Source organism: Lacerta agilis, chromosome 8 (assembly GCF_009819535.1).
Source record: "Lacerta agilis isolate rLacAgi1 chromosome 8, rLacAgi1.pri, whole genome shotgun sequence".
NCBI classification, from domain to species: Eukaryota; Metazoa; Chordata; class Lepidosauria; order Squamata; family Lacertidae; genus Lacerta; species Lacerta agilis.
In genome coordinates this window covers 15,976,335-15,994,958 of record NC_046319.1, presented here as the reverse complement: position 1 = coordinate 15,994,958, position 18,624 = coordinate 15,976,335, and the positions used below count along the sequence as shown (strand labels likewise).

Below are 18,624 nucleotides of genomic sequence, written 5' to 3'. Positions count from 1 at the left end.
AGGTTGCTGGATACAGCACAACCCTTTCCTCGATTCAACAGAATGGAATGCCCCCAAAGGCATTAAGTTGTGCATTATGGATTCCATTAAACAACCAGCCTGGAAGAGGAAAGCAAACCACTACCTTTCAATTCCCCCATTTGAATTCCTCTCTCGCACCCAAAAACGTGCTCCTTTAGCTTCTTCCTATTTACGCAGATCTGACTCCATTCCAAAACATCCAGCAAAGTTTTATTTTCCCCCTTTCCCAGCTGAACTGAGATGGCCTTTCCTTAACACATAATTCTTCTCCTATCCCCAGTCGGTCTCGCCCGCTGACCATGCTAAGACCTCCATTTCGACAAGGGCAAAAAAATAAAAAAATTAAACCAACCTTTCCACGTTACGGCTCTCAGCGCATAGCCCACCAGAGGCTCCCATCAGCGAGATGAACGACACGCTCTGAGCAATATGCTCGGCCATTTCCTTAACTGCCAACATGGCCATAAGCAATAAGAAGCATATAGATACCGTGTGCTAAGTGGAGCAGGGCATAGGATGATAGTGGAAGCAGTTTCTATTCGAGAGGTGTTCTCTCTCTCTCTCTCTCTCTCTCTCTCTGTGGTCATTGTCATAAAATACTAAGAGGTGGGCGAAGCAAAGCCTTGAGGGGGAAAGGCCTTGAGGGGGAAGTTCCTCCCCTCCACCCACAGGCACCTGCAGTAAGGTGTGAACGCTTAAGGTTGGTCTATCCATTGAGGACACGGAAGGAGAGGGAAGGGAGAAAAGAGGACAGCAAGAAGGTAAGGGCTGTAACCTTACCATGGCACAAGATTAAAGCAAATAAGGTCATCATTTTTTAAAATAAATAAATAAATCATAAAACGAAAAAAGCTCTCCGTTTTTAAGCCCTCAGCAAGCACACTATTTCCAGCTGTTGGGTACCCATGAAACATAAAACCAACCTATTTGTTACCTGGGTTACAGACCTCATTTAGTTAATCATCACCATGATGACCAGGGCCCAAAAGGAGAGGGGTGGCAGGAAAGGTGTGGAGGAAAGAGAGGGGAGGAAACAAAGGACTTTAAGAAAATAAAATGCTACTACTTTCTCTATTTGGGATCCCATTCTTTTATCTGCCCTCATGCCATCCTCCCTGCTGTTCTTTATTCCTCCTTTCCTTTCTGTAGTACAGAAAGGCCAAGTTTTGAGCAGCGCTTTTCAAACAACCAGGTATCATTTCTCCTCCAAAGGTGGGGGCCTTTGGTTCATACTGCACCAGGTTGCTCAAGGTCCAGAGAGGAATGTGAGTTGAGAGGAAAGAAAAGGGGAGGGGAGGGGGATCCCCGCACTTCTAACTTGTTAGTTAACCTGCCTGCCTGAGCCTTAATCAATAGCCAGGGACTCTGAAAGGAACAAAGAACAAACACAGAAGAAAAGCCGAGCCCTTATCTCAGATCCCCATCAGATAAGCCATACCTGGAGTCCAAAGGGACAGGCTGGCCTGTTCAGCCTTTCCGAGTTCAAGAAGGAGCAAAGGGATGTTTCTGTGGCTTCTCTACACTTCAGTGATAGCATTCTTGCTTTGAATTTATTTTAATTTGTTCCCAACACCATCATTATTTTTAGGAGGCAGAGGAAGCTGGGGGAACCAAGTAAACCCTGAACTCTAATCAAAACATGCATCTCAGGGTAATTTTGGAATTAAGTCTCTTTCTGCGTGTCTTAAGAGAGCAAGCCTATGCATGTCTACGCAGAAGTAAGCTCCACTGAGTTCCATGGGATTAGTTCTCAGTTGCTTTAAAGTTGTAGTCCTGTACTCACTTACCCAGGGAGTAAGCCCTATTGAGATTCATTGGGAGGTACTTCCAAGTGGACGTGTACAGCACTGTGCTGTAACAATCTGTTTAGCTAGCTAGCAAGCGGTCTGGATTCAGATGGCCCCAGTAATAGACAAGGATGCCTTCTGTCTTTCACCTCTTGATAAACACATTCCAAAACTTCCAATTAGCTGCTCTTGCAAAAACACACCACACACGGAAGAAAGCTCATAAATTGACATGTGATTGCTTTCCAATTTGCATTACAAGAAAAAAAAAATCAAATGTGTTACAGGGTTCCCGATGAGACAGGCAGCCAGAGATCACCTTTTGTTTCAGGAGATTTTGGTAATGGGGATGTGCGGAAGCCCCACATTCGTTTGCGAAGATTCAGTAGAGACAGGGGTGGGGGGAAAGTACCCAATGCAGCCTCTAAAGAAAACCTAAGAGCTCCTCAGAGAACCATCAAAACAAACATTTACCAGCTTCTGGGGAAACAATATTGTTACCAAAAGCAATTTGCAAACACTTTGTCAGAACGCAGCATGAGATAATTAAGCATATTTGAATTTACAATTTAGATTCTTCTATTAAGGGTGGGAGAGGGGGACGCCCAGCAACCTCATCCTTGTTCTTAATTTATTTTATTCACGTCTTCCAGTTTCAGCAAAGATTTATTTTTATTACATATATATTTTTGCCAGTTTCAATTTTTCTGTCATCACTTGCTCAGGGCAAGCTGTATAAATGCAGGGTGTTTCAACTATTCACATCAAAACTTCTCTTAAGGCTGCAGGCTTACTATACATACTGATCTGGGGAAATGCCGTGTTAAACACAGTGCCACTTACTTCCAAGTAAACATGATTAAGATTGCACTGCGTGAGCAGAAACAGGCACCAGCAAGGCTGTATTTGGAGTTTAAACCTTGCTCAGTTTTAAGCCTGGGTCAATATTATTTTCAGTAAGTATTGTGGGCTTCCCTAGTACAATAGCCTATATATGTGTGTGTGCACGCATGCCAAAGGGGACATTGATATCTATGAAAGTCTATCCATTGTTAAATCAGATTACAGTCAGAACTCAAGGGGAAATGATTATGTTATACTACCCAGTCAGGCACTGACTTACACACTTAGTTTTATTCCTAGTTTTAGTCCGATAGATTGAATTTTTTGTTGCGCAAAATGAGCACTCCAAAATTGTCAAAGCTATTTGCTGTGGGTGTCAACAGGTTTCTTGATGGGAGGAGGTGAGACCAGGTCCCTCTCCCCCCCCCCTGCAGAAAATTCTCTTGTGAGAAATTTCAGCTCATTTCATGCTAGACAAAATTGAAGGAAAACTCTACTGTTATTCATATTGGTGGATAAGGGAAGTTGTGGGCAGAGAAAGGAGGATTGGAAGGGGAAAAGGTTCAAGCCCATTGCTTCCTTCCATGATATTAAAATAATATCAAAAAATATTAAAACCGGAACCATGCAGATGGTGAAACTGGTCGGGGGTGCATTTAACTGAATTTTCTCCAGGGGAGGACTGAAATTCTCCAACAGTTCAGGAGGAGCATGAAAAATAATAATAATAATAAACAATATGTACCAGCAAATTATTTTCTGAGAAATTTCAGCTCAGCTGTGGTTGAAAGGGAAAGTTAATAGTATATAAAAATGGAAACTTGTGGCACAAACATGTGCATAGATTATTTTCAAAATAAGAAACCCTGGGTTCAACAAGTTAGTGAGTACAAGACCGCAGCTTAAAATGAATAGCTATATTTATAGTTAGAGGGGATTGTAGAAAGCAATCTTTTGATATTTGGATATCTGCTGATAGACTACCAATACATAAGATTTGTGTCATTCATCAACTTTTAGATGAGCTTAACAGCTGCTGCTGCTGATGTTGTTTTTCTTTTTAAATAATAATAATAATAATAATAAGTGATTTTAAGGGTGCAGTCCTCAGCACACCTACTTGAGAATAAGCCCCACTGGTGAAAACAGGACTTACTTCCAAGGTTGCACAGTTAAAATTCCAAACTGTTTTGAAAAAAAATAATACTATGTGCTCATTGTTGGGGTTCAGGTCCTATTACATTTAGTGGAACTTACTGAGTAATTGAATCCACAAAATTAAGCAACCTACATTTAGCACCCTAACCTGATTTTCACCTTTAAAAGTTTTTCTTGGGAGTGTCATGGATTTTCATGAAACATTGCTCTAGGATGGAAGTCCTAAAGATACTATTTCCCACTGGGGGGAGGGGAATGGAACATACTCCAAAGTAAATATGGTTGGGATCAGGTGCCCATGCTATAATTTAGTGGGTACTTCTTCAAAGGTAATACCATTCAAGCTGAAGGCACTATTAAGGTGTAGGATCTTATTGATAGGGTTTAAAATGTGAATGTTAGATACTACAGAATTTTAGTGTCAGCCGTTTCTGAACTATCTAGTTTGGAGGACTGCAGAGTTGTTCGTGCAAAAAGTGTCCATCATACCTTAGTGTACACATTAAGACCCACATTATTTTTCAAATTAATAGCTCTCTAAAGCAGTGTTTTTCAACCTTTTTTGGGCAAAGGCACACTTGTTTCATGAAAAAAATCACGAGGCACACCACCATTAGAAAATGTTAAAAAAATTAACTCTGTGCCTATATTGACTATATATAAAGTAATTCTCTTGAATTTTTCAATTTTCCCACGGCACACCAGGCAACATCTCGCGGCACACTAGTGTGCCGCGGAACAGTGGTTGAAAAACACTGCTCTAAAGGCTTCAATCCTATATCCACTTATCTGGAAGAAATAATCATTGAAACCAGCGGGGCTTGTTTCTGAAAAGACTTGGGCAGGAGTGTGCCATAAGCCTATTTGAGGGAGCACCGATGTGTCACAAGTTCCCCATATTTCAGACAAGAGCTCTTTTGATACAGCACAAACAGCTTGTGCTGGCTGCCTTTCTGATAATTCAAAAATATCTGGAAGAGTGGGAAATATATGGAAAGCCCCTGAACGCAACAAATCCGGTAATCTCACCTTTGCCACGAGTTCACTAGTGGGTCTTTACAAAAAGAAAGAAAGAAAGAAAGAAAAACCCCACCAAATTTGTTTTTGCAAATTGATTTTAGCAAATGTCTTATCCTGCATTCTCATCTGAAAGGTGCCCTGAATAAGATTGCATCCTCAGACTCATGCCCCCACACCCCGCTTTTGCAATATGAAAATGATAATACTATGGCTGCAACGAAGGCAACAAGATCATATACGTGTGGAACATATGAAATGTTCAAGAATGGTACATTCCTGCTAAGTATTATTATTATCCATTCAAACCCAGGTAGGAGTTTTGACCTTGAGTTCAGTGGGATATTAGCCTAGAGCAATCCTATAAACTTTGTAAGGCTTATGCAGGCACAACAGGATAATGGCCCCATTAAATATCGGTACTAGCCATGCAGTACAAGTCTAAGCTTCCTTACTCAAGAGTAAATCCCTAATAAATCCCCGGACTTACTCCCTAGTAACTGTTTGAAGAATTGCAGCTTTAGAAGCAGGTTTATATTGGATAAGGGCTATGTGGAGAGGGATGAAATCTAATTAACAGGCTTTGATGGAGGTAAATATAAAAAAGTTAGCCCTGCTGACAGATCCCTTCTTTTTCTGTAATCATTTTCTCCTGGCTTCTGTGTTGAAATGTAATGAGATTGGATAGTATTGAAATCAAGATTGGTTTCAGGAGACCTTTCGAAAAAGGAAAAAAGGGGGGGAAAGCAAAGAACACCAAGCAAATCAAAATCATTTCTTGTCTTGTGTGCCCCCCCCCCGGCTTTGGAAGAACAGTCTTTGCCAACCTGGTGCCCTCCAGATGTTTTGGATTCCCAACATCTGGAGGGCACCGGGTTGGTGAAGGCGGACACAGAGGAACCTTCCAGAACCTTTTCCAAGAACTGAAAGCCGAACAGAGCGCTCTGCGTCAACTCCCCTAAAGTCCACAACGCCCAACTGCCTTTTCCTGCTTTTGGAGCCAACAACGGATGACGAGAACCATTTTTGTGTGCTTACAAAACACACACACATACACGTCTTAAAACTCTCACCCGGTTTACTGTGTCAACAGCACACACACACACACACAAGCATCAGCAGCCCAACAGGCCAAAGGAAAAGTTGATAAAAAGCCAAGGTTTTCTTTTCTTTGAAAGCCATTCCTTCTATCATTTTCCTCCTGCGCAAACCATTTTGATCCACTCAACATCCTTCCACACTGACTGGCACAGAAGGCTTCAGATGTGAGGAGTTATTCCCCCTCCAAAAGAGAATCTGGTGTCTCTTTCTTTCTCAGTGCCCAACTCAAAGCAGCAAGTAGAGACAGGTTAGGCATGGAAGTGGAGAGAACTGGAAGAAAGATTATGAGGAAGCAAAGAGGCTCTCTTATAACACACGGATAGACCTGCAGCGGTTATAGGAGGCAGTGGAGAGGAAAGAACGAGGAGACCAACTCAAAATGGCTCCTTTAAGCCAAACTGCAAACACTCTGGACAGAATCAAGATCTCTGCATCCTCTAGTTAATTGCCAAAACCTCAATCCAAGAATCAAATCCCATCCACTTTACCACTTACACACCACACCATTATTTACCATTTTAGCATTAAGAGAACAGAAGTTACTGCTTTCCAATGTATGTGCCTTTAAATATCTGTCCCCCCCCCCGCGCACGCTTAAACTGCCCCCTGTCCATGTTAAACAGGGTAACAACCATTTATTTATCTTTTAGCAGTAGGGAAAGGATAAAGATGGGAAAGAATTAAGCAAGGCGCAGCTCACCAACAAGGAGTAAAAAAGTCATTTAGGATTCAGTGAGAGATACAAACCATGGGCTGCTTGGATCGCTCTTCAGCTCCTGGTCAACCAAGTGCTTTCCACCCCCCTCGCCTAACTGCCGTGATTCAGTCATCACCACCGATCCCAAATCTGCCTCCTTTGTCAAGATCAGGGCACGAGAGACTAACGTTTCCCCCCATTGGCTGCCTCCTATTGAACGCCTTGCAACTTTGCTGCTACCTGCCCCAACTGGTTTGGCCAGTTGTAAGGTGAACGTTTGGATTTGCGAGGTTTCAGCCATCCCAACCCCCCTCACCTTCCATCTCAAAGCAGACAAAACCTGATACTTCTTTTTTTAAAAAACAAAAACAAAAACAAAACTTCCTTCAGTCTACCTGGAGAAAGAAAAGAGACAAAAGATAGAAGGGAGTGGGGGGGGGGAAGCACACCTTCGCAAGAAGACTTTACTGCGGCTCAACCACCACCATTAAACTCCCATTTAGTGCACATCCACAACGGGAATCTTTCAACCTACAGCATACGAGGACCGCGAAGCCATTAAAATGACTTTGGCATAAGGCGCCGGGTAACCTTTCCCCAACCCAAGACCGCCAAGGATCGTAAATCAATAAATACATGCATTGAAAAAGCAAGTCGCAGCAGGCCTCTCGTGAGTGACTTTGGAGTGTCGGATCTTCCCACGTCTCAGCAATTTCTCGGGATTTCTCGGCAAGGATTTTCGCAGGATGTCGACATGGCTGGGATTGTGTGTGTGTGTGTGTGTGTGTGTGTGTGTGCAGAAAGCACGCAAGGAATCAGAACAGCTTCGATATATCTACGCTACCAAAAAGAAAAGAAAATCCTTAAAATAAAATTAAAAGTTTTTTAAGAGGAAGGGGGAGCCGCAATGTTGCCCGGCCATCATGGAAGCCTCAAGCATCTTACTTGTTTAAGCTGGAATACAGGAGAGACGGAGAATGTCTAACGGCTCAGCTTACATGTACTTCCTCGACCCCTCCCTGAGCAGGTGCATTCTTTGCTCCCGACCAATCTCCTTGCCTCTAGCCATGAACAGGTGTGTCCTGCCATCTTGGGATAGGCCAGGCGGGGAACCGTCAGGCGTGATGTAGCCACGGACCCCACACAATAGGTTTCAGAGCCTCCCCACCTCCAAAGGATCTTTTCAAATACCGGGGGGAGGGGGGAGGAAGTTAAGTTGATGTGTGACATATGCATGCCGTACCTACCTACCTACTTAGCACGGCCCGTTGCTCCCATTTTCTCTCAACCTTCATATCTGTTGTTTTATTTAAGAAGTGTAGGCTAAATGGTTGGAAAGGGGTCCTCGCCACCAGCAGGGTGTATAACCTTCTGGCGAAAGAAGTTCAGTTAGTCTCCCCCCTCCAAGCTGCCACGACTGCCATAAGCCAATGAAGGAGGGGAAGGTTTCAAATAAGGAAGTCACTTTCTGTAACGTTCAGTCAGAGTCATCCAAGGTTGCAGCTTTCTTGCAGATGTAGGTTGATTAACTCAACCCTTTCATGATCTGCATCAGAAATGGGGAACCTTGGGCCCAGAGGCCAGACGTGGCCCTCCAGGCCTCTCCACCTGGCCCACGGATCCTGGCTAGAATGTGTCCTTAAATTCTGATCATGCCTCATGGTTGCCAGGATGGAGAGAAGTGTGTGAGCATGTGTAGAAATGAGCCAACTGTACAAAGCTAAACATTTACCTTTGTGTCTTTGCCCGCTTTTGCCTCAGGCTCTGCCCACTACTAGCATGTGCCCCCCAGAAAAGAATGTGCCTTGGGTTGCCATATTTCAAAAAGTAAAAATCAAGACACTCCAAAAGTCACTGAGCTTTTACAAGAAAAACCCCAACGTTGTTGAGCTTTCTTTTTACAAAAACGCAATTTTTCGAATGACTTGCCTAAGATCCAGGACAAAGCGCTGTCTTTTGGAAAATCCCCCCCGGATGTCAATTCCGCCTTTGAATTCCCAGTAATGTCCAGGAAAATCTGGATGTATGGCCCAAAGGGTGGCAAAAGGTTCCTGATTGCTGACCGACAGTCATTAGAATCCCTATGGTCCACCCTTGTGTTCTAAATATACAAAAGGAGAGTCTGTACATCACCAGTGTTGACATTGGATTCATCTATCAGTCCAATCTGGGTTCTGTACATCAAATGAGGAGGGGGGCATCATTTTTGCCCTTTCCTCAGGCAGCAAGATATCTTGGGCTGGTCCTGGAGGCTTACTAGGATCTCTTCCTAGCCGTACTGGAGATGCTGAGTAATGAACCTGGATCCTTCCATATGCAAAGTGATGTGCTCTACTACTGAACTACGGGCTGTCCAAACTAAAATATGTGAATTTATTCTGGATATATGCCCTTGCTTAAGAGCTGAAGGAATGCCTTGTTGGATGAGCCAAGATCCCCTCCCATCTAGTACTCTTGAAAAGAACCTGCAGCAATTTGGGAACTGGGGGTAGGCATTGAGAGAATTTCCCAAATGTCACGAGGAAGAGACAGTTCTCTACAATATAATAGGATTGGGCAACTGGAGGTGTGTGTCTTCATGCCAATGGGGCACTGCCCCACCAACCTTAGCCTGCCCTCAGCCAGCCCAGCCTTCCTGCCTTCCTACTTAACAACCAGTCCAGGGGGAGGTCTTGGTTGTAATCTTCCTTCTCCTTAGTCTCAGTTTTGCCCTTGTAGAACACATCCAGGAGGAGCATGGGAGCAAGATTATAATTAGTTGACTCCACATATCATCTCTGCCTCTATCATTTGCTCTGGCTTTGCTTACACTTGGGTTCCTGCCCTACCAATCCCAATAGGCACAAGCCACCACTGTAGGCAAATCCAACCCTCAATGCAAATCCAACACCTCAACCCCCATCTAGCCAACATCATAACCCCCAAACCAAAAGGTCATAAACACTATTATCCAGTTTCTTTCACCCAGTTTCTCCCAAACTGGGACACAAGCAAAGGGTTTCTTAAGTTCTTCTCCTGCAGTTTGAACAGCAAGACAGAGTCCTTTGGTCTATTTTGAAACCTGGGGTGCTCTGAGACATAAGCAAAGCGCTGTTGATTTCTATTGTTTTTTTTTAAAGTAAAATCACTTTTCACCCAAAGTAAGGCCAACTTCTGCAACCTGAACAGCAAGGGAGGTGCTGGCAGAACCCCATGTCCTATGATGTCACCTGGATATTGTCTCTTGGCAACAAAGGGTGATTTAACCCCTTCTCTCCTGCAGCGTGCACAGCAAGGAAGGCCTTGCGAGAGAAACGGAAAGGTTCAAGACACCAGTGTTATTTTTCTAGAAAAATAGGTGCCAGAACTCACTATTAGCATCTTCCTTGTTCTCTTATAATAGCAATGGTGCCCACATGAGAGGTGCCAGAACTGAGTTCCTTCGGGTTCCAGATGAAAAAAAGGCCCAAGATTCCACCAAAGCATCTTTTCCACTGGAGCAGAGGGGAGTGGGATCATAACTTTGCCCTTTTCCTGCACATCCAAGTGATAGTGGATAGAGCCATGGTTTTGCCCACCAGTCCTTTTTTCAGATGAAAATATGCCCCCACTGTTGAAAAATTCACTGCAAATATTTTTATCGGTGTCATTTTGCGCAAGTTGCCTTGAATTGTATTCTGGGGGAAAGGCAGAATATAACAACAACAACAACAACAACAACAACAGGTCTGCTCTAAGCAGGATTAGCATTCAATACAGGCCCATAACTGTAAAATAGAAAGGGCTTAAGGAAATAAGATATGCCTGCTGGATGATGCCAATGGCTCATCCAGTCCAACATCCTATTTTCGCAGCTTGATGAAGTCTGAAAGAAAGACCTGAGGACAACAGCACTCTGCCCACCTGTAATTCCCAGGAACTGGTATTCAGAGGCATAATGCCTCTGGAGGAGCCCCTGTAAACACTTCCTCGAGTGCTGCAGATCATACCTGATTATAGTGTTGCATTGGATACAGCTGCTGGCCCCTAACTATGAGATGGGACACGTGGCTACCCTGTGAGAACTTAATGAATGTCATGATTGCAAAGTATCCACACAGAGGGTCAAAGCCTGTGCTCTGTTCACAGATCTAGGGTCCTTCCCAATGCTTATGCACACTGGAGGGGGAGGAGTCTGCATGAATCGAGCACGCCCAAATCTTCTGAGACACACTCTGGGTTCTGTAGCAGTGCTCTACCACTCAACTGTGGCTCATCTACAGAAAAGAGTGCCTTTTCTTTCTCTGCCTGATCTACTGCCCTCAATGTGTTTCCTTCCATTTAGTCTTCATCAGGGTGAGTTAGTCTGCCCCACCTCTGAATCAAGCCTGATCCGGTTACTCCCAGTACAGAAGCAGAGCAAACCTTAGAGGGGGGTGCCCAGTATGTCCCTACATGAGTCGCAGTTATGGGCTCAATGCATTGAAATCAGGAGCTGTGCTCAGAACAGGGAGTCATGCAGAGACACAGAGGTACCTCTAAGTGAACTGCCTCAGACTCCTCAGACCTTTTAAGAATCAACCATTTGTTTGCACGTGTGAATTTTAATCTAATTTAGGGGGGATGTCGTCAATCCAAGCTATGAAAGCTATGGCCTTATTTTATTAGCAAAAAGTGTGCACAAAGGCGAAATATTAGTGAAGATAACTTTCAAAAATACATGGGGTCAGGGTAAATAGTTTGCAAAATATATGTATATAGGGCAAATAGCCTTTAAAAAAAAACCCAACAAATTTTCATGAGGACCTTGTAAAAAATTAATGATCACAAACTGAAATGGGGTGAGCTGAACTTCAGGTTGGGGGGGGAATAAGAAAAATGAAAGAAATTGAAATTGACAGATTGATCTATTCCTAGTGGGGAATAGGATGGTGTGTTTCAAACTGTTGCTTCAACTGTCCTGTACATGTAATGCTACAATTCAGGAAGTGAAATCCATTCCATTCATGTTTAAAGGAGAATCTACATGATTTGAACTTTCTGAAGCAGAACTTATCTGAATTTTGCAGTGCAAGTTCTCTCACAAAGTAGTGCGTACAAAGATGCATAAAGTGTGCATAAAATGCATACATTTGTGTACATAACGTACAAAGTGTGTTATATTTGGGTAACTTGCTTTGTAAAAATGTCTGTATGAAGCAAAACTGCATACAAAGATGTGTAGGTTGAGAATTTGCACTAAAATGTTGGTGAATTTTCACGAAGACATTTTATAATAATAAAGAAATCACAAACTGGTGCGGAAATGGGGAGAATGGAGCTTAAGAATTGAAAAATGGGGAGGAACTGAAATTGACAGATTTGCCCGTCCATAACTACAATATACTCTGCTCAAACGAATAAAAAATAAAGGGGTGAAATGCAACCTTGCAAGTTTTGTCCTTTCTCCTTGTTTTTAAGGGAGCTCGGTCCCTAGCTTCTCGTGGATGATGTTGTTTAATGAAATGACCAATTATCATGCTAATTAGAAGAAGCACCTGGAAAATCCCCAGAAGACGCTGTGGAGGACTAGCCCAATGCCAGGTAGGGGTTAATTTTTTCTGACAGTTAGAACCCTCAGGGGCGGGCTTAGCCTGGGTATAAAACACCCCTCCCAGTGGGCAGTGAGGCAGTTAAGTGCGGGGAGTTAGAGTTGGAGTTGAGCAGTGTGAGTCAAGAGATAGAGCTGGGAGTTTAGAGTCTTAGGTGGATGTTAGCAGAGAGGATAAAGAGATTGTGAAGCGCATTGTTATTGATATTTAGTTTACTATTAGAGGTATTAGGCCGGTAATATTTAGAGGTATTAGGCCGGTATAGGACAACTGTTTAAGCTTATTGAACAACCTTTTATTTATCAGCAACCACAAGCTTTGTACGCAATAAACATCTTTTTAGTTCACAATATCCTCGTCTGTGGTGAATGGAGTAAGCAGGATCCAGCTAGTAGTCTGAAGGGCTGCAGCTGGGGATTGTTTGTCGTTGGTGCAGCACCCATAGACCGTAAAACGTCCGGGGGTGGGCTGTACAGGGCGAAGGGCCCGCGACATTAAAGTGGTGGCAGCGTCGGGACGAAAGATTGTCATAAAGTGGTGGTCACATTGAGATCAAAGATCTAAAGTGTTGGCAAGAAGTGCCAAGGTACAAGAAGGATTTAAGGGTGACGCATTGTGTGAAGTGTGAGGCTTAAAGAGGATTTAAGCAAACTTCTGTGAGACTCTACAATCTAGTCAGGAAGGGGGATCGCATACACCTGGAAAGGGAGAAGGGGAATTCAGAGAGGAATTACCTGGCCCTAGGGTGTGGTGTGATAGCGCCTAAGACTGTGAGATTGTGTGAGAGTTACAAAGATACTTTGCGTTTGAAACTATTTCAGGCAGAAAGGTTTATAGTGAGAGGTCGGAAAAGTACGCTGGACAAAGTGCACTGAGGTAACTTTAGGCGTGACTTTGGACCTAAACTGTGGAAACTAAGCCTGAGGAAATAGTTTAACTGAAACATCCTTGATTTAAGTACAGAAATAATACCACCAAATAAATAGAAAATGCCACCTAGAAAGACTAAAACAGCTCTTAGGGACTCACAAGTAGAAAGCTCTGAAGAAGAAAATGGGGTTTCCCAGATTGAGGAAACCAGTACTGAAACAGTTAACAAAAATCCTGCTGAGGGGACTAGTTTTAAAGCCTCAGAGGAATTTGAAAAATGGAAACTTGAGAAGGAATATAATTTAAAATTCGAGCTAGCGAAGTTACAAGCTGAAGCAAAAGAGAGGGAATTAAAATTACAAGCTGAAGCAAAAGAGAGAGAATTAAAATTACAAGCTGAAGCAAAAGAGAGAGAATTAAATATTGAGAGAGAGAGAGAGAGAGAGGCAAGAGAACTGAAAGAGAAAGAAATGACCTTAACTATTGAGAGAGAAAGAGAACGGGAGGAAAGAGAATATTTACTAGAAATGAAAAGACTTGAATTATCAGCTGTAGATAATAGAAACAACAACAATAGTTCCACACAAAATCCTAGCAGGGTGGATTTAAAAAGATTCCCTGACTTCAGAGATAAAGACGACCCTGAAGCGTTTATCATTTCTTTTGAGAGGGCTTGTGAGGATTTTGAAGTAAAAGATGAGGAGAAAATGCAAATACTGAGAGCTCGTATTAGTGGAACATTAACAGAGATTTATTCTCAAATGCCATCTGATCAATCTAAAGATTTTGAAGCATTTAAACAGTTGGTTTATGTGAGATTCGGAATTACTGCAGAACAACTGAGACAAAAGTTTAGAACAATAAAAAAGGTGCGTGAGGAAACATTTGCTCAACTAGGAGCTAAAACTACAAATTATTTAAACAAGTGGCTAGAACAGGAGGGTGCTGATTCTGTGGCGAAAATAAAAGAGGTGATTGCATTAGAACAATTTTATGACACGATTAATAGTCATTTGAAGTATTTAATTAAAGAAAGACGCCCTAAAACCATCCTGGAAGCTGCTAATCTGGCAGATGAAATAAATGAAATCCGAGAACACGCTTATGATGCCCCAAAATATAAGGACAAACAGTGGGAAACAAATAAGTTTAAGAGAATGCAACAGCCCACAAAGTTTACCACAGAAACTGCCAAGAAAATTTTTCCCGCCAATGCAAATGTTCCCCATAACACGCCTATGACAACGGGGGGGACTGAGGGAAAAGTAAATAAATATAGTGAGGGTAAAAGGCCTGAATTAATCTGTTGGCAATGTGGGAAAAAAGGCCATAGACAACTGGACTGTAGAACTGAACTCAGAACTAGGAGTGCAAATACTATCCCTCAGAAGCAGACATATTGTGTCCAAACTGTGGAGACAGAGCCAACTGCCAACATGGTTGCCACGACAACCGAGGCCCAGTCTAGAGAACAGGCTGATGAGTTACCAGAGGCCCAAGTTGTGAGGTGCTATATAATTCAACAAGATGACATGCTATTACACAAAACAGGAGAAGAAATTTGGGTGAATGGTAAACAATATAAAGGCTTAAAAGACACAGGGTCTCAGATTAGTATTGTACATCCTGATTTGTTAAAGCCAGAAGACTTTATTAAAGGCAAAACAATCAGTTTAAAAGGAATATCAAAACAGCCAGAAATCTTGCCAGTCGCATTAGTTAATCTGACATATAAACAATGGTCTGGAAAATGGCAAGTAGCAGTTTCACCAGAAATCCCAGCTCCAATGTTAATCGGGTGGGATCTCCTTGACCATGTACAGAGTGCATTTGTAATAACTAGGGCACAAAAACTGCGACAGTTACCTCAGGAGGAAAGGCCTGATACAATTGTTGAACTGACACAAGATACAAGTATAATGCCAGTTACAAATAGTCAAGCAGCTAGTTTTGCAGCCAAGCAGAAACTAGATACAGATTTACAGAAATATTTTCAAGCCACAGCCGTGAATACAGTATTAACCCCTGAAAGCCCGGAGCGGTTTATAGTCAACAATGGGTTGCTATACAGAGAGATTCTTTTAAAGCCTAATAGAGGGGGTAATGAGATCCACAGGCAACTGATAGTACCTACTGAATTCAGAACCAAGATAATACAACATGCACATGGCAGTATCTTTGGAGGTCACTTGGGAATCACCAGAACCAAACAAAGGGTGTCCCAAAATTTCTTTTGGCCTGGCATGGGCAAGCAAATAAAGTTATTTTGTCGAACGTGCCATACTTGCCAATTACAAGGACATGGGCAAGATAAAACGAAAGCACAATTATGCCCCTTGCCTATAATTTCCCAACCCTTCCAATGTTTAGCAGTTAATATTATTGGACGACTGCCAAAAGCCAGTCGCAGGGGAAATCATTATTTGTGGACTATTGTAGATTTTGCGACGAAATATCCGGAAGCGATTCCGTTACGAAACATAGAGACTGAAACAGTGGCTTCAGCTCTAATGAGTTATATGTGTCGGCTAGGGTTTGCAGAACAAATCGTGACAGACCTTGGAGCCTCATTTACCTCTAAACTGATGCAGCGTTTGTGGGAGAGGTGTGGGATAAAACATATCACCAGTACCCGTGACCACCCACAGACCAATGGCCTTGTAGCACGATTTAATGTAGTTGACTACCTATTTAAATTGCAGAACACTCTCAAACGATCACTAGAATTGGCAGGAGAACAGTGCAAGGTTGCTCAACACAAACAGAAAGTTTGGTATGACAAAAAGGCACGTGTGAGATCTTTTGAGCCAGGACAGGATATTTTATTAATCAGACCAGTAAAAGGGAATAAGTTACAACTGACCTGGGAAGGTCCTTTTAAAATCATTTCAAAAATGAATGATGTAAACTATATAATTCAATACGGTGAAGGCAGGCGGGTCGTGCATGTGAACATGATAAAGCCTTATTATAAAGCAGAAGGGTGGTCATTATTTGCTATTAAAGAAGATCCCCAAGACATGCCAATACCTTGTTGGGAAAGGGAGAAGAAACCCTGTCCAATAACTGACATTAAGTTGGACCCCCAACTAACGCAGTCCCAACAAGAAGATGTAAAACAAATTTTGACACACTATGCACCCACGTTCAGCAATAAACCAGGTATTGCTAAAGGGGTAATGCATCAGATTGATACGGGCGATGCCAAACCCATTGCATTGGCTCCGTACAGGATTACAGGCCATTATATAAAGACTGTAACCGAGGAAGTTCAGGAGATGTTAAAAGCAGGCATTATTGTTCCTTCGAGCAGTGCATGGGCAGCCCCTGTTCTTTTATTAGATAAGCCCGATGGAACTATAAGATTTTGTCTGGATTTTCGCCGTCTTAACCATGTGACAAAATCAGATGCCTATCCTATGCCTAGGCTCGACAATTTAATCGAGAAAATTGGAAGCTGTAAATACATATCTAGTTTGGACTTAACAAAAGGATACTATCAGATTCCAATGCACCCAAAAGATAGGGAAAAGACCGCTTTCAGAAGTCCTATCGGTTTATATGAATTTACAGTCATGGCGTTCGGTCTAAAAAACGCACCAGCCACTTTCCAACGCCTCATGGATAAAGTTTTAAATGGGTTATATGACTTTACAATTGCGTATCTTGACGATATCGCCATATTTAGTAAAACTTGGGAGGAGCATAAAGGGCACTTAAAAATAGTGCTACAAAGAATCCAAGAGGCAGGCCTAACCATCAAGGCGGCAAAATGTCACATTGGGGGCAGTTCTATCAAATATTTGGGTCATATGATTGGGGATGGGCAGATTAAACCCTTATCTGCAAAAGTAGAAGCCATCGCGACCTGGCCGAAACCCACAACCAAGAAGAAAGTGAGGGCATTCTTGGGACTGGTGGGGTATTATCGTAAATTCATCCCCAAATTTAGTGAAATAGCTGCTCCTTTGTCTAGTCTGACAGAAAAAAAAATAACAGACCCCATCACGTGGACAGCAGCCTGTCAAACTGCTTTTGACAAGCTGAAGAACGCACTGATATCCCAACCAATACTAGCTACACCTGATTTTGGCAAGCCATTTACGGTCTACACCGACGCGTCTAATGATGGACTTGGCGCTGTGTTATGCCAGCCGGGAGCTGAGGACGAACTACATCCGGTCGTCTACCTCAGCAAAAAGTTGTTGCCTCGGGAGAAACATCTGTCGACGATCGAGAAAGAGTGTTTGGCCATCATCTGGGCTCTGCAACGTTTAAAGCCGTATCTGTGGGGACGAACATTTGAACTTTGTACGGATCACTCACCGCTGATCTGGCTACGATCCATGAAGACCAACAGCAAGTTAATGAGGTGGGCATTAATCTTGCAAGACTTTGATTTCACCATCAAATCAGTAAAAGGAACCCTGAACATTGTGGCTGATGCGTTGTCTCGAAAACCAGGGAGCCACGGCTGATCCGAAGACAAGACATCACCACAACGATATTGCATGTCACTGGTACTATGTAATATTGCATGTATATAATGTTCACAACCATATGTACTTTTACTGAAGATGTAACTGTTTATGTTATAGATAGGTAATATAGGTAAGAGTTATAAAATGTATTGTTTATGTTAATGTTTAAAAATGTTGTTTGTATCAGAGGGATACTTTGGCTAGTAACTCCTCTGATACAAACCTAAAAAGGAGGGAGGTATGTGGAGGACTAGCCCAATGCCAGGTAGGGGTTAATTTTTTCTGACAGTTAGAACCCTCAGGGGCGGGCTTAGCCTGGGTATAAAACACCCCTCCCAGTGGGCAGTGAGGCAGTTAAGTGCGGGGAGTTAGAGTTGGAGTTGAGCAGTGTGAGTCAAGAGATAGAGCTGGGAGTTTAGAGTCTTAGGTGGATGTTAGCAGAGAGGATAAAGAGATTGTGAAGCGCATTGTTATTGATATTTAGTTTACTATTAGAGGTATTAGGCCGGTAATATTTAGAGGTATTAGGCCGGTATAGGACAACTGTTTAAGCTTATTGAACAACCTTTTATTTATCAGCAACCACAAGCTTTGTACGCAATAAACATCTTTTTAGTTCACAATATCCTCGTCTGTGGTGAATGGAGTAAGCAGGATCCAGCTAGTAGTCTGAAGGGCTGCAGCTGGGGATTGTTTGTCGTTGGTGCAGCACCCATAGACCGTAAAACGTCCGGGGGTGGGCTGTACAGGGCGAAGGGCCCGCGACAGACGCAGCCCAGCAAATTGAACGCAGGCACTGAGAGTTTGAAAGCTTTTGCATGCTGAATGGAGCAATTTGTCTTCTGCAGGAGAACTCAGAGGACAATGTTGAGCTGTGGAGATTCTTGGGGAAAGAACGCAGCAAGCCGTGTTGGATTACCAAAGAGGCAGAGCAGGCACTGGCCTATGGGCCCTATGCCTTTTAGGGGCCCTTCGACAATATTGATTTGATCTTGAAAGAAAATTCTGATCAAGCCAAGAAGAAGCTTCGAGATAATTTGCAAGTTTGACAGCCTTAGGGCTTCTACAGGGTTTAATCTGGCACTGGCAGCAAGTCAAGT

The 18,624-nt window shown here is 42.8% G+C and overlaps 1 protein-coding gene and 1 long non-coding RNA gene across 2 annotated transcripts in view; both read right to left on the bottom strand.

Moving 5' to 3' along the window:
- The window catches only part of TTLL10 (tubulin tyrosine ligase like 10), an 86,425-nt gene extending 79,450 nt beyond the window's left edge, over window positions 1–6,975 (bottom strand). Inside the window, exon 1 of the mRNA XM_033156298.1 lies at window positions 6,675–6,975. Coding sequence (XP_033012189.1) covers window positions 6,675–6,677 — 3 coding nt within the window. The 5' untranslated portion in view covers window positions 6,678–6,975. The remainder of the gene's footprint in view (window positions 1–6,674) is intronic.
- A 4,683-nt stretch (window positions 6,976–11,658) lies between these two features.
- On the bottom strand, window positions 11,659–18,442 carry LOC117050607. Its single transcript, XR_004427112.1, has 3 exons — window positions 18,295–18,442; window positions 12,826–12,827; window positions 11,659–12,140 (listed from the first exon to the last, which is right to left on the bottom strand). It is a non-coding gene; the product is annotated as an uncharacterized LOC117050607 (long non-coding RNA).
- Window positions 18,443–18,624: the final 182 nt, after the last annotated feature.